This window comes from Macaca mulatta, chromosome 7 (assembly GCF_049350105.2).
Source record: "Macaca mulatta isolate MMU2019108-1 chromosome 7, T2T-MMU8v2.0, whole genome shotgun sequence".
Lineage (NCBI taxonomy): Eukaryota > Metazoa > Chordata > Mammalia > Primates > Cercopithecidae > Macaca > Macaca mulatta.
Genome location: NC_133412.1, coordinates 163299425 through 163313513, shown reverse-complemented (window position 1 = coordinate 163313513; position 14089 = coordinate 163299425). Strand labels below are relative to the sequence as shown.

The following is a 14089-nucleotide window of genomic DNA, read 5'->3' as shown; positions in this document are numbered from 1 at the left end:
GCCTTTCCTTTCTAAGCTTCTCTTTGTGTGTATTGAAAAAGGAGACTGATCCAGATGCCTTCCAGTTCTTAATAAAAGCAGTGGACGCCATGTGGTGGCTTGCACCTGTAATCCCAGCTATTGGGGAGGCTGAGGCGGGAGGACTGCTTGAGGCCACAGTGAGTGATGATCGTGCCATAGCACTCCAGCCTGGGTGATAGAGCAAGATTCCATCTCTTTAAAAAAAAAAAAAAATGCAAGGGGCTCTTTGAAAACCTTGCTACAAAGGGAACAGGAGACACTGAAACGTGCCTTAGATACATGAACCGTAAAGTTGGTCAGACTGCGGAGCTTCTTCTAGGCCTACTGTGAATAAAATATAATTTATACACATCAGTTGAATTCTGCTTTAAAACAGACTTGATTGGAACTCGGTGAAATATAGGACAGGAGTTGCACCAAGACTTGCAGGCTCTGCCCTGTGTCTGCACACCACCTACCACCTGCTACTGTGGGCTGCCTCTTGCCCTCCCCATCTCTGGTATCTCCCATGCTGCCTTCTCTTCTGACACTGGTCTCATTCCTCCAGCGCTGTGCTTTAGACCTAGCGAGTCAACAAAAACGGTGGGTTTCAGAAAATTTAATAGATCATACTTAACAGTGCAAAGCGTTCAGCCCTTGATGCTCTTACCTGAAAGGAGCCCACTCTACTTGCAGGTCTGGCTTTAATAATTCAGTGGCTCAGTCCTGCATATTGATGCGACATTTAGTGGGTGACTTTATGTGCTGCTAGTTGGTTCTGTCACGTCAACCATGATTTGCTGTTACAGTGGATGAAGGCGTACCCAGTCTTGTATATATAGTTACATATCACGTATGCCAAGTGTATTAGTCCATTTTCATACTGCTATGAAAAAATACCCGAGACTGGGTAATTTATAAAGAAAAAGAGGTTTAATGGACTCACAGTTCCACGTGGCTGGGGAGGCCTCACAATCATGGCAGATGGTGGAGAAGCAAAGGCACATCTTAACATGGTGGCAGGCAAGAGAGCACGTGCAGGAAAACTCCCATTTATAAAACCATTAGTTCTCATGAGACTTATTCACTATTACAAGAAGAGCATGGGAAAAACCCGCCCCCATGATTCAGTTACCTCCCACCAGGTCCCTCCCATGACATGTGGGTATTATGGGAGGTACAATTCAAGATGAGATTTGGGTGGGGACACAGCCAAACCATATCACCTGCCCCTTGGCTGGACCTTGGGAACATCTGCTGCCTGGATCCTCAGAGCAGTATAGGATGACTCTGGAGCTAAAATGCCTGGGTTCAAATTCCAGCTCCACCACTTGCCAGCTATGTGACTTTTCAAAAATAACTGTAATTTTTCTGTCTGTAAATGGGGATAATGACGGTACATCCTTGATAAGGTTATGAAAATTAAATAAACACAAAACACATAGAAGAGTTCCTGGCACAAAGTGCTCAGTGCTGGCTGGCCAATGTTAATGCTCAAGGACTAGTGGACACAGACCAGGCTCAGAGTTGATCACCAGCCTCCAGGGAGGCTTTGGTCATGTCATTGCTGACATTCCCAGGAGCATGTGGCCACAGACCACCTTTGATCTCTCATTTTTTGGATGTGTGAATCCTATTATATAAGCAATGGCCACCTAACTTACTAGTTGATAAAAACACAATAAGAAATTGTACAGTTTATGGTACTCTTTTGTCCTGGATTTGCTTGAAATAAGTAGGCTACTAAACTTGGAAAATTTGTCAAAGATTTTGTAAGATGATCTGACCTAGGCATAATATGGAGTTAGTACCATATTCACACTGGAAATCACGTAATTTATATTAGGGATAACTCTATAACTTCCACTAAAGAATCCAGGAAAACTTGGCCGGGCGCGGTGGCTCAAGCCTGTAATCCCAGCACTTTGGGAGGCCGAGACGGGCGGATCACGAGGTCAGGAGATCGAGACCATCCTGGCTAACACGGTGAAACCCCGTCTCTACTAAAAATACAAAAAAAATTAGCCGGGCGAGGTGGCGGGCGCCTGTGGTCCCAGCTACTCGGGAGGCTGAGGCAGGAGAATGGCGTGAACCCGGGAGGCGGGGCTTGCAGTGAGCTGAGATCTGGCCATTGCACTCCAGCCTGGGCGGCAGAGCGAGACTCCGTCTCAAAAAAAAAAAAAAAAAAAAAAAAAAAAAGAATCCAGGAAAACCAAGCTCAACTTGTGTGTAGTGCGATACAGGAAGGTGTGCACTTTCGAGACAGCAGAGTCTTGGTTCCATTGCTTACTGGGGGCTTTAAGTTATTTAACTCCCTTGAACCTCAGTTTCCTCATCTGTAAAATAGGTCTAATAAGGCTGGGCATGGTGGCTTATGCTTGTAATCCCAGCACTTTGGGAGGCCTAGCCAGGCAGATGGCTTGAGCTCAGGAGTTCAAGACCAGCCTGGGCAACATGGCAAAAGCCCGTCTCTACTAAAAATAGAAAAATTAGCTGGGCGTGGTGGCAGGTGCCTGTAGTCCCAGCTACTTGGGAGAATCATTTGAACCCGGGGGGTGGAGTTTGCAGTGAGCTGAGATTGTGCCACTGCACTCTAGCCTGGGTGACAGAGCAAGACTCTATCCAAAAAAGAAAAGAAAAGAAAAAAGGAAAGAAGGAAAATAGGGCTAATAATGGTATATTCTTCAGGAGGTTGATGGGAGGATTAAGTGTAAAGCACTCAGGCACAGGCACTGAAACATTGGAAGAACTCAGGAAACATAAGCTGTTACTGTTAGGTGGAAAAATACAGCCTTCCAAATCAGGGGCATGCAGCTTCATGCCAACAGAGCAGAGGTGAGGGTCTCCTCAGTTAGGGAGAAGTAACTGTTAAACCTCAATGGGAGAAGGATAGAAGCACAGTTTCCTCAAAAACATTAGGCATGCTGTGGTCAGTCCTCACCCCTCCCACCCCCTCCTAAAAAAAAGAAAAAAAAGAAGAAAGAAAAGACCTCTGAGTAGAACTGCTTGTTTTCTGTGTTCCCACGTGTTTTTGATTTTTCTTGGGGAGTTACTTGACTTCCCATGTGTGCCATCAGCTGTGCCAGAAAGCACAGGGTAGTGACCCTACCCCCAGTGGCCTGGCTCAGCCCTGCCGTTCCCTAGGCCCCTCAGCTTGGCAAGGGGCACAGCACTGGTGTCAGGGGTTGGGCCTGGACACCTACCAAGTGTAAATTCCTTGACCATGACTTTCCCTAATGTGACTTCAATGTTATCTATTCAGCCCATTCTGCAGAACTTCTCTCTCCATGTCCAGGTGGGCCCCCCCAGGGCCTAGAGGAATACTATTCCAAGTGTGAGTACTACTGCCAGACTTGGAGTAGTACTCCTCTAGGCCTGGGAGGGCCCATCTGGAAATGGAGACTCAGCAAGGCCGGCTGGTGCGGAGTTCAGAAAGTCAAAGCAAGCATTCAGAAACCTCCATAGCAATTGACAGTGTTGAGACAATCCAAGCACCTGACTTTATATTCTAAAAATGTTATCCACAATAGATTGGGGGAAAAACAGTCCATCTCCTTACATATAGCCTACCCCACTGCCCAGGAGCTCTGGTCGTACAGTCCAGCAGTTAGCAGAAGAGGCTTTGGGTGCTGTCTGACCTGAGTTCAGGTGCTGCTAAAGCACATTTTCTAGAAGCATGACCTTGGACAAGCATTTTACCTTTTGAATTTCCTTCTGGAAAATATAGACAATCCTAATGACCTACCTGTAACAGTGACAGCAGCAAGCACTTGTACTATTTTCATGCTGTGCGGGTGTGGCTTAACACTTTATAGGTACTAAGTCACCAGACACATCAACCCTCTACAAAGGGTATTATTACCACCTCTTTCATTTTGTAGGTGGGGGACCATGGCACAGAGAAGTTACATAACTTGGTCTAGTCTGCACAGCCAGTAAGTGGCAGAGCTGAGATTCAAACCCTGGCCACCTGACTCCAGCTCTGAGCTCTGACCCACTTTGCCAATCTGCCTCCTTGTGCTGTTATGTGGATCAGATAAGCAATGTACCCATGTGACCCCACACAGTCATTGTCTAGCTGTCAATCTGCCACCATCGTCTTGATTAGCTGGGTCCTGCTCCAGAGCAGGCCAACTGACTGCAGCTGTGATGAGGATGCCCTGCTGACTGCGAGGCTTGCCCGGCACTACCCAGAAGCCTATGCTGCCCCTGCCCCAACCTGGGTGGGACCAGTGCATGGTGAGAATCGCACATTCTTTGCCACAGTCCTTTGGACGCTCGGATTAAACTGCCGTGCCAGCCCCACCATGATGTCGGCTTTCACTACCAGCCCTGGGCTCTCCCTGTTTCCTTTTATGGCTGTTGGGCTCATCTGATGTTGAGTTGGAATGTTTTCGTACATAGAGGGGAGGGTCACAAAAGGTTTAAGGCTTAGTTTTCTTACCTGCAAAATAAACTGGTTAAATTAATTCAGTAGCTTTTCAAGTTTATTTTTAAAAAGCTGAACACAGACAAACACATGCAAAACCCCAGATAATATCCTTTACAGAATCCCAGTATGTAAAACAGATAAAGCAGAGCTTGTCTGTGGGAAGGTGGGAGGCCCTGCAGCCCTGTCTCCCTGCCTCCTCCTTTATCGCCACACCCCCACTGCAGCCTACAAGGTTCCTAAGGTACTTTTGGAAAATCCTAGGCCTCTGATGAACATTTGAAAGACTACTTTAGCAAATCTTTCAAGACTAACATTCAACTCTATCCTTTTAAATTATAAGATAAAGAGGTTGATGACAAACTGGAAATCAGCCTCATGCAGAAAACAAACAAGGTCTAAAGCACTCTAGGGAGAACGCAATGCACACAAAGCACAAAGACACTGAAGCTCTGAGCCCAGCTGGCTATGTGGCCCTGGGGACACCCTTAACCTTCTAGGCCTTAGCTTCCTCACTGGTGAATTTAAGGCACCAAATTAAGTCACCTTTTAGGATTTTTCCCAAAATACTTGTGTGCTTTTGGATGTTTCTATGAGCTGTTCTCTATGGAAATTTCTGGGGATAGAAGAGACACTCATTTACCCTGGGCAGGTGTTTGGGTTTGATGGGACTAAGCAGTGAGGCAGCCAGCAGGGTGCCAGGGAGAGAGAAGCCTCGTAAAGCTGAAGCTGAAAGCTATGAAAAGCTGCTGTGAGGACAGTCAATACAATTCTTAGCTGCAGGGGACTGAAACGGCACATCAGTCTCCGAGACAGATCCTACCGGCATCCCCTAGGATCACCTCCAGCGACCCCACAAGACGTACTCAGAAAGCTGAGAGAGGGCATGGGTGAAAAAGGAAATGATCACGTTCTTCCTGGGTAAAGTTCTGGTGGAATGAAGGGTGCCTTTCTGGATGGAGGGTGGAAGCACAAAGTCAGTCTTCAGTTCCCAACAGCTGACAGCACCAAGAGATTCTAAGTCACTGTGAGGATAATTTTATATCTATACAGGCTGAGCATCCCTAATCTGAAAATCTGAAATGCTCCAAGATCCAAAACTTTTTGAGTGCTGACATGATGCTCCAAGTGAAAATTTCCATGCCTGACCTCATGTGATGAATCATGGTCAAAAGGCTGTCAAAACTTTGTTTCATGCATAAAATTACTTAAAATATATAAAACCACCTTTAGGTTATTGTCTATAAGGTGTATATGAAACATAAATGAATTCTGTGTTTGGATTTGGGTCCCATCCCCAAGATATCTCATTATGCATTTGCAAATATTCCAAAATTCAAAAAAATCCAAAATCTGAAACACTTCTGGTCCCAAGCATTTCAGACAGGGGATACTCAACCAGTACATATTTTTGGCATAGAGAAGTTCACTAGTTTTCTTTCCAAAACATATAAAAGTGGATTAAGAAAATAATACTTTTTTTTATTGAGAATGTTAATGTCCATTAAAAGTATAACCAACATCCATTCATCAGAGTGACCTTTGCAGATTTTGTGGGGTACAAGTAAGACTTTAAGGGAAGTGAACATCCAGTACAAAGAAGAGAGTCCATGTTTGTGGCTCAATGTCTTACACTTAAATTTCACAGTGCCTCAAGATTCTCAGGAGGGCACCCACATGTTCCCATGCGTATCCGGTGCTTTGACATAAGGAATGTTCCATATCCATGGCCGATCTGGGGGAAAAACACATTATGTAATATTTATTTGAATAGGATCATAGAAAATGCACTCACCTGATGGCATAAAAGCACTTATGTGCTTGACTCTCTAAACTGTGGTAGAATATTTTCTGAACCAAGCCCAGAAGATTTTCCCCCTTCAGACAACAGCTTTTAGCAAAGGTTCCTATCAGGACACTAGGGTGAGTGAACATGGGGAATGAAAAGGTTTGGCTGTGTCCCCATCCAAATCTCATCTTGAATTGCAGCTCTCATAATTCCCACGTGTTGTGGGAGGGACTTGGTGGAGGTAACTGAATCATGGGGGTGGGTCTTTCTCATGCTATTTTCATGATAGTGAATACGTCTCACAAGATCTGACAGTTTTATAAAGGGGAATTCCCCTACACAAGCTCTCTCTTGCCTGCCACCATGTAAGACGTGTCTTGCTTCCCCTTCGCCTTCCACCATGATTGTGAGGACTCCATAGCCATGTGGAACGATGAGTCAATTAAACCTCTTTCCTTTATAAATTACCCAGTCTCCAGTATGTCTTTATTAGCAGTGTGAGGACAGACTAATACAGGGAGGCAGTCAGAGACACAGGCGCGAATCCTGGTGCTGCCACTTACTAGCTGTGTCACATTGACAAATCACTTTAACCTGAACCCCAGGTTCCTTATCTGTACCTATGTTGTGGAGCTGTCACGAGGACTGAGAAAAATCCACATAGACATTGTATCTGGCAGACAGAAAAGGCCTAACAAAGGGCAGCAATTCCTTTCTTCTTTTAGGAAGCAGAAGAAAGCAACAGTAGTGGTTGGTGCAGCCACGGGTGCAGCTCTCAGCTGGTCAAATGTAACCAAGAGGCCCAGAGTCACATCTGTAAAATGTTTTTGTTCTATTGTTAAGGGTTAATAATTTAGGAAACATGAAGGTCTCTGTATAAATAACTGTAGACCAAAGCTGAAGAAAGCAACACGCCTGGGTATGGTACAATGGAAAGAACACTGAGGACCATGTCAAGTCTACCTCTGTCCCTCTTAATATCCTAGGGAAGGCCTATGAGTTATGGCATCAAGTTCCTCCTCTATGGAATGGGAATTAATTACGTTAGCAACTGCCAGGGATTACTGTGGAGCACAAATGAGAACATCTGTGAAAGCTCCTGTTGTAGGTGCTCAATAAGTGTGAACTTTTCTTCATTTTAACTGATGTTTCAGAAATTGAAAACATTTCAACAAATCACTTTTACCACACATTGCCACTGCTAGAGTCAAACCATTTCAAAAGAACTATAATATGGGTAGATCGTAAATACATCACAAGGATTAAAAATAACTCCCCATATTATTGTCTTGGTAAGTGTTACAGAGAAACTTCAAGGGGCTGGAATGCGTATTGTAAACTGCCTCTTGGCGGGTCTGGCCTGGACCACCAAGTTAAAGTAGTGTCTCCCAACTGCAAACTCGCCTCTGGGGCAACCTTTCCCTTTCTCTTGAATAGAGGCAGATGGTAGGTCACAGGAAGGTCTGGCAAACAATGGTATCTGCTGCTGTCTTCTTGCAGCCTCACTGTTTGTTCAGAGCCATCATACGAACAGCAGCACCCAGCAGGATAGGTGGGAAAAAATACCAAAGATGGCAGCAAATCATCAGAACACTGTCCGTCTCTGGCTTTGGGATGGTTTGAAAGCATGAAATCAGACACTTCTTTGTTAACTAAACAAGCTTGTTAGAGAGCCATACACCTGGGTCTGTGTTGCATGTTTGTTTCCTAAGAAGCTGAGACTCTGGCAGGGCTGACAGCTCTGACTCCCCATTGCACTCATTGGCCTCAATAAGCCCTTGCTCTCTTCCACTGGAAACTCCATCTGTGCTTGGACTTCTGTTATTACCCATCTTTTCCTGTATGCTAGTCTGTTGGGTAACATCAGCTCTGCTTCATTCCCAAGGCCAACGACACCTGATTCTTGCTATATGAGATATGAGTGCTATTAGACATACTGTTCAGCAATGCAGGATTTTTGATGCAAGCATTTACCACTCAGCCAGTAACTTAAAGATCACTGTTGCATTTACTCCTCTCCCTCAAAATTAGGTCATAAATGACCAAGCAAGGACCTGGTAACCACTCTGTTGGCAAATTCCCTGTAGCTCTGCTTTTTGAGTTTTTAGCCTTTCCAATACAAAAACTAAACTCTGCTGTTTAAATGAGTAGCATGTCTACAGCTGGCTGAAAAGCGCATCACTACCTGGAGGCAAAGCTAGAAAAATAATCATAGGAGGAGAAAAGAAGGTGGTTGTGGTTCTTTTAACTCATCACTCCTGGAAATCAGCATTAATACTCACCGGTTGAGAAGAAAACCTGCTTTAAGCAATCTTCCTAAATTGTCCCATGAGAGGACAACTTGCCTTGTAATAATTCATGCACATATTCAAAACATTTGTTGCATGCTGGCTAGGTGCTAGAGATTTGCTAGGTGCTATGGATAGAGGGGAATAAGCCACGCATGAGACCTCACAGGGCTTCTAGTCCAGTGGGGAAAACAGACAAGCAGGCATGCCACAGATGTGGAGTTCTGACCTTTTCCATGTCTGTGTAGCAGTCCCCTAACCTGGCTGACATGAGAAACGCTGGGCACCCTGTTAGAGAACATTTCCAAGGGACACATGCACAGAGATCTTGTTTCAGTAGGTCTGGGTTGTGGCCTGGCAATATGCATTTTTATCAAATTCTAAAGATGATCTTGATGCAGTCAGAGTTTGGGATTCAAGGCTACAGGGGATGGGAAGCTGGCTTTTTTCTGGACTTTAGTGGAAGAATTTAAAAGAGGGGAGGGTCATGACCAGATGTGCATGGTAGCACCGTAGAGGATGGCTTCCAGTGGGAGGAGACCAGAACTGGGAAGGTGAACAAGCAAGCAAGGCTGGGTGAGAAAGAGGAGGCCTACATTAAGGCCATGGTTGGAAGGATGAAAATGACAGCCCATGCGGTTTTGATCTCTTTATATACAGAGTCTCTGTCCCATCTCTCCCTGCGGTCATACTGTGTGCCTCTACTGCCTCTTTGTTAACTCTAGAACTTAGCCCTCCACAGGGAGGCAGTACCATGTAACAGGAAAGGGGGTGTGGGCACTGGAACCAGACTGCCAATGGGGCCTTGACCAAGTTACTCTGAGTGCCCTAGATTCCTCATCTAGAAACTGGGGATTGTACCATCGTACTTGCCTCATGGGGTTGTGAGGATACAATGAATTAACTCATGCCAAGTGCTTGTATGAGTTCCTGGTACACAAAAGTACTTAATGAATGCTAGCTGCTATTGCGATTACTCACCTCCCTCAATTCACAGAGGATAAGGACTGTCACCCTATGTACTATGTAGGTCTTAACAGTTTCTTTTTTTTTGAATAATCAGATAAATCCAAGTGAAGTACAAAATCCTGTTTAGCCAGGTAATAAGGTCTTTTCTCCAACCCCCTAAGAAATGGCCAGACTTACGACTCTGCTCTCACCCGTAGGCCTGAACACTCACACATACATTTTCCACTGTCATCTCTACGCAAAACTTGATGTATGACCTCCAGAAGCCACTGTCACTGTCTTTGCCTGAGCAGTCACTTTTAATTCTTATACCAGGAATAAGTAAAGTAGGGTGTGGAGGCGGGGTGGAATGCCAGAGATGAACCAATTATCCTGAAAGATCCAATGCCATTTTACATTGGCCTACACTGAAATCCAGGAATGTACGAGACATGCCAGCTAGAAATGCCAAAGAAAGCTCTAAAGTGTTTTGCACTGATTTACCAAGTTAGTAGAAATGCAATTATTTGTAATTGTGGTATCAATGTTATCTGAAACCCATTAACACCTTTCTCTGTGAACTGCACATATTAATCTGTGACTATATACAGCAGAACAAAACCATCTAACTGGTGTGAGGATAAATTCAACTTGCTGAAACTCAGTACTTATTTATTTCAAAAGAATCAATTTCAATCCTAGATTTCCTTAAGCTTCCTGATTACAAAGTAATTTTAAAAGCTGAACTCGTAGTTTACTTTTAGCCTTCTGTTTGCGCTATGAAACAAAAATAGATTTTACTAAAGGAGATGGCCAAAATCATTCTAAAAAATGTTTTGGGTTCTTAATTAAAAAAAAAAAAAACTTCATTTCTGAAGACCTTTCAAAAACAGGTCCTTAAAAATGAAACATATCAACAATTTTTTCTTTTTCTTTTTTTTTTTTTTTTTGAGACAGAGTCTCACTCTATCACCCAGACTGAAGTGCAGTGGCAGGATCTCAGCTCACCGCAACCTCCACCTCCCAGGTTCAAGTGATTCTCCTGTCTCAGCCACCCAAGTAGCTGGGATTACAGGCATGTGCTACCACGCCCAGCTAAATTCTGTATTTTTAGTAGAGACAGGGTTTCACCATGTTGGCCAGGCTGGTCTTGAATTCCCGACCTCAAGTGATCTGCCCACCTCGGCCTCCCAAAGTGCTGGGATTACAGGTGTGAGCACCACACCCGGCCATACCAATAATTTAAAGCAATATACCTTTTGTGCATTTTATTTGGAAAGGATAATCCAATCAACTTTGTTTCCCTTAGAAAAATACTTTATGATTCTGGACTCTAGCAATAATTCTAACAGGTTTAGACTGAAGTTTATTCTGCTACTATCTGAATGTAGGGGACTATTTAAAATTAATAAGGCAGTGGGAGAATGGTTAGACCATTTAGGAACCGATGGGTTTAAAACCTTTTGGAGGATTATGTATATTATGTATGTGCTAAATCTACATTATGCATACCTCATGTGCCAAACAGCTTTTAAGGACCTCTTCAGCTGGGCGCGGTGGCTCACGCCTGTAATCCCAGCACTTTGGGAGGCCGAGGCGGGCAGATCACGAGGTCAGGAGATGGAGACCATCCTGGCTAACACGGTGAAACCCTGTCTCTCTAAAAAAAAAAATACAAAAAGCCGGGCGTGGTGGTGCATGCCTGTAGTCCCAGCTACTCGGAGGCTGAGGCAGGAGAATGGCGTGAACCCAGGAGGCGGAGCTTGCAGTGAGCCGAGATGGTGCCACTGCACTCCAGCCTGGGCGACAAAGCGAGACTCCGTCTCAAAAAAAAAAAAAAAAAAAAAAAAAGGACCTCTTCTATTAAACAACTACATTTACAGTTTATTAATTTAGTTTCAGTCACTTAAATTTTTAAAGTTTTGAAATTATACTTGTTAACAATTATGTACACCCTGGTAAACACCAATTTAACCAATCAATCAAAGTTAACATCACCAGTAATTAGACAGATCAATAGGATGTGTCTCCTGATATGATGCACCAGAAAGAACACATTACTTCTTTGGTATTCTTGGTAAAAGTGCATAACCTAGGTCTAATTATAAAGAAACGGTGAGTGGAAAACCCAAAGTAGAATGTTCCTCAGAGTTTATAAAATAACTGGTCCATGCTATGCAATGTGTTGATGTCATGAAACAAAAAATTGTGGAACTGTTCCAAATTAATGGAGACTAAAGAGACATAACTCAATAACTTTCTCTTTTGCTATAAAGGATATTATTGAGGAAACTGACGAAATGTGAATAGTTTTGAATCAATGTTAACTGCTGATATTGATCACTGTACTATAGTTATGTAAGATAATGCCTTTCTTTTAGGAAATATACAATGAAAGTATTTAGGGATAAAATGACATCCGTTTGCTACTCTCAAATAGATCAGAAAAGTTAATATGAGAGAGGATGTAAATGTGATAAAATATTGACATTTGGGGAACTTGGGTAAAGAGTATATGGGAATTCTTTGTACTCTTCTTGTAACTGTTCTGTAAATTTGGAATTATGCCAAAAATTTGAAAGAAAAAATACTATATAAGAACTCATATGTATATTTTTTAAAAATAATGAAAACGAAACAACCTCCTTAATAGACTATAACTAATACCTCTGAAGCTTTGCATGTTCAATTACTTCTTAAAGGAGTCATACAATTTATTTAGGCTTTATTTCACCCTTAGCTCATTACTTTCTCACCCTTTACTGTCTCAATAGCATATAACAAAGTGAATATAAGCTAAGAAGGGAGTGCAAAGCAGATGCCCTTGGAAGAAAGGTTAAGATTACACACTGATCTATTTTGCTTCCTTTTCAAAATCAAGGTCACACAGCAAGTGGGACATATGGAAATAATTTGTGTTAGATTTTAAAAGGTGGTGATTTTGCTTTATAAAAGCCTTCTTTGGGCCAGGTGTGGTGGCTCTCACTTGTAATCTTAACACTCTGGGAGGCTGAGGCAGGAGGACTACTTGAGCCTAGGAGTTCAACACCAGCCTGGGCAACATAGTGAGACCCCATCTCTACAAAACATTTTTAAAAAATTAGCTGGGCATGATGGTGCGCACTGTAATGCCAGCTACTCAGGAGGCTGAAGTGGGAGTATCACTCGAGCCCAGCAGTGTGAGGGTGTAGTGAGCTGAGACCATGCTACTGCACTCCAGCCTAGGTGACAGAGCGAGATACTATCTTTAAAAAAAAAAAAAAAAAAAAAAAAAAAAAAGAGGCTTCTTTTAAAATGACTATTAGTAAAATGGGTTTGGTTAAGTATGATTTTTCAGGAGAAGAGGAATGTAAGTTTGATGAGAGTAAGGATTTGTGCCTGTCTTGTTTGCCAACATATTCCAAGTACCTAGATGGTGTCTGCACACAGTAGGTTCTCAATAGAGATCTGTGGAGAGAATGAATAAACAGCAACTACTGCACCAAGCAAGGTATACTGGTAGCTGAGTCTTTGTTGTTGCTTTCCTTTGATCATTTTCTTGGTTTCAAGATACCTGGTAGCCTCTTGCATTGAGCTTTACTTCATTCACAGCAGTATATTCCTTTGCTAAGCTTTCTGTACAGTCTTCTGTCTTTAAAAAAAACCACTGACAAGATCTTGGAGGTGTTACAATGGCTTGAAGATCACTTTTTAAAATGAAGTGCTTTTCAAATGTTCTTAACCACTCACTTTTTCAATCTTGGTAAATGTCTTTCTATAGTCCATACGGCTCCCCAGGAATGTTGGCTATATATGAACTGGTGATACTGAATTACTAATATTGTCCTACATGCAACTGAGGCAGTGCAGAAGACAAAACAGTACCAATATTAAATAAAATGCTCCAGTCTCTCTTGTATGTATCTTTACTTTTTTAAAAAAATTATTATTTTAGCTTAAGCATACCCTGAGATTATATGTATCTTTCAAAAGAAATGCTGAAGAAACAAACAAAACTCATTTAAACACTGGAAAGCATTCTGCTTGCTGGCCAAATAAAAGATGTATCATTCCATGGTCTAAGACACTATACCTAGTTGTAAACTTCTAAGTTCCTGGGAATGCTTACTTTACTGGAAGGAAAGGGACCTTGGAACATTTTTTTTTTTTTTGAGACGGAGTCTCGCTCTGTCGCCCAGGCTGGAGTGCAGTGGCCGGATCTCAGCTCACTGCAAGCTCCGCCTCCCGGGTTTACGCCATTCTCCTGCCTCAGCCTCCCGAGTAGCTGGGACTACAGGCGCCCGCCACCTCGCCCGGCTAGTTAGGCTCTTCTAGCGCTTCCATTTTTGCCTTCTTAGTCCTTTGAAGATTAGGACTAAAGAAATGAAGGCGGTGGAATCCAGTCAGGGTGCAGGGTTGGAGGTGGGACGTGGAGGGCCCAAGGCCAGACCCCAGCAGATAAAGCCTAATCAGTCAGTCCCCACTTCCAACAGGGAGGAGGAGAACTTGGGTTTAAAAAAAAAAAAAAGAAAAGGAAGAAAAGGAACCTGAAGAACAGATAAGGGGAGAAAAAGACAAAAGTAGCACGAAGCCAAAAGAGGGAAGAAGAGGTAGACAGGTTTAGGGACAGACTTGCACAAGCTTTAGACATTTAAA

The 14089-nt window shown here is 43.2% G+C and overlaps 1 protein-coding gene across 3 annotated transcripts in view; it reads right to left on the bottom strand.

The window, feature by feature from the left end:
• Positions 1 to 5816: 5816 nt before the first annotated feature.
• The window catches only part of TDP1 (tyrosyl-DNA phosphodiesterase 1), a 92955-nt gene continuing 84682 nt past the window's right edge, over positions 5817 to 14089 (bottom strand). The window contains 1 exon segment of one of the 3 annotated variants that reach the window (NM_001257779.1): positions 5817 to 6164. In NM_001257779.1, the coding sequence (NP_001244708.1) occupies positions 6091 to 6164 (74 nt within the window). In that variant the 3' untranslated portion in view covers positions 5817 to 6090. 3 annotated transcript variants of the gene reach the window in all.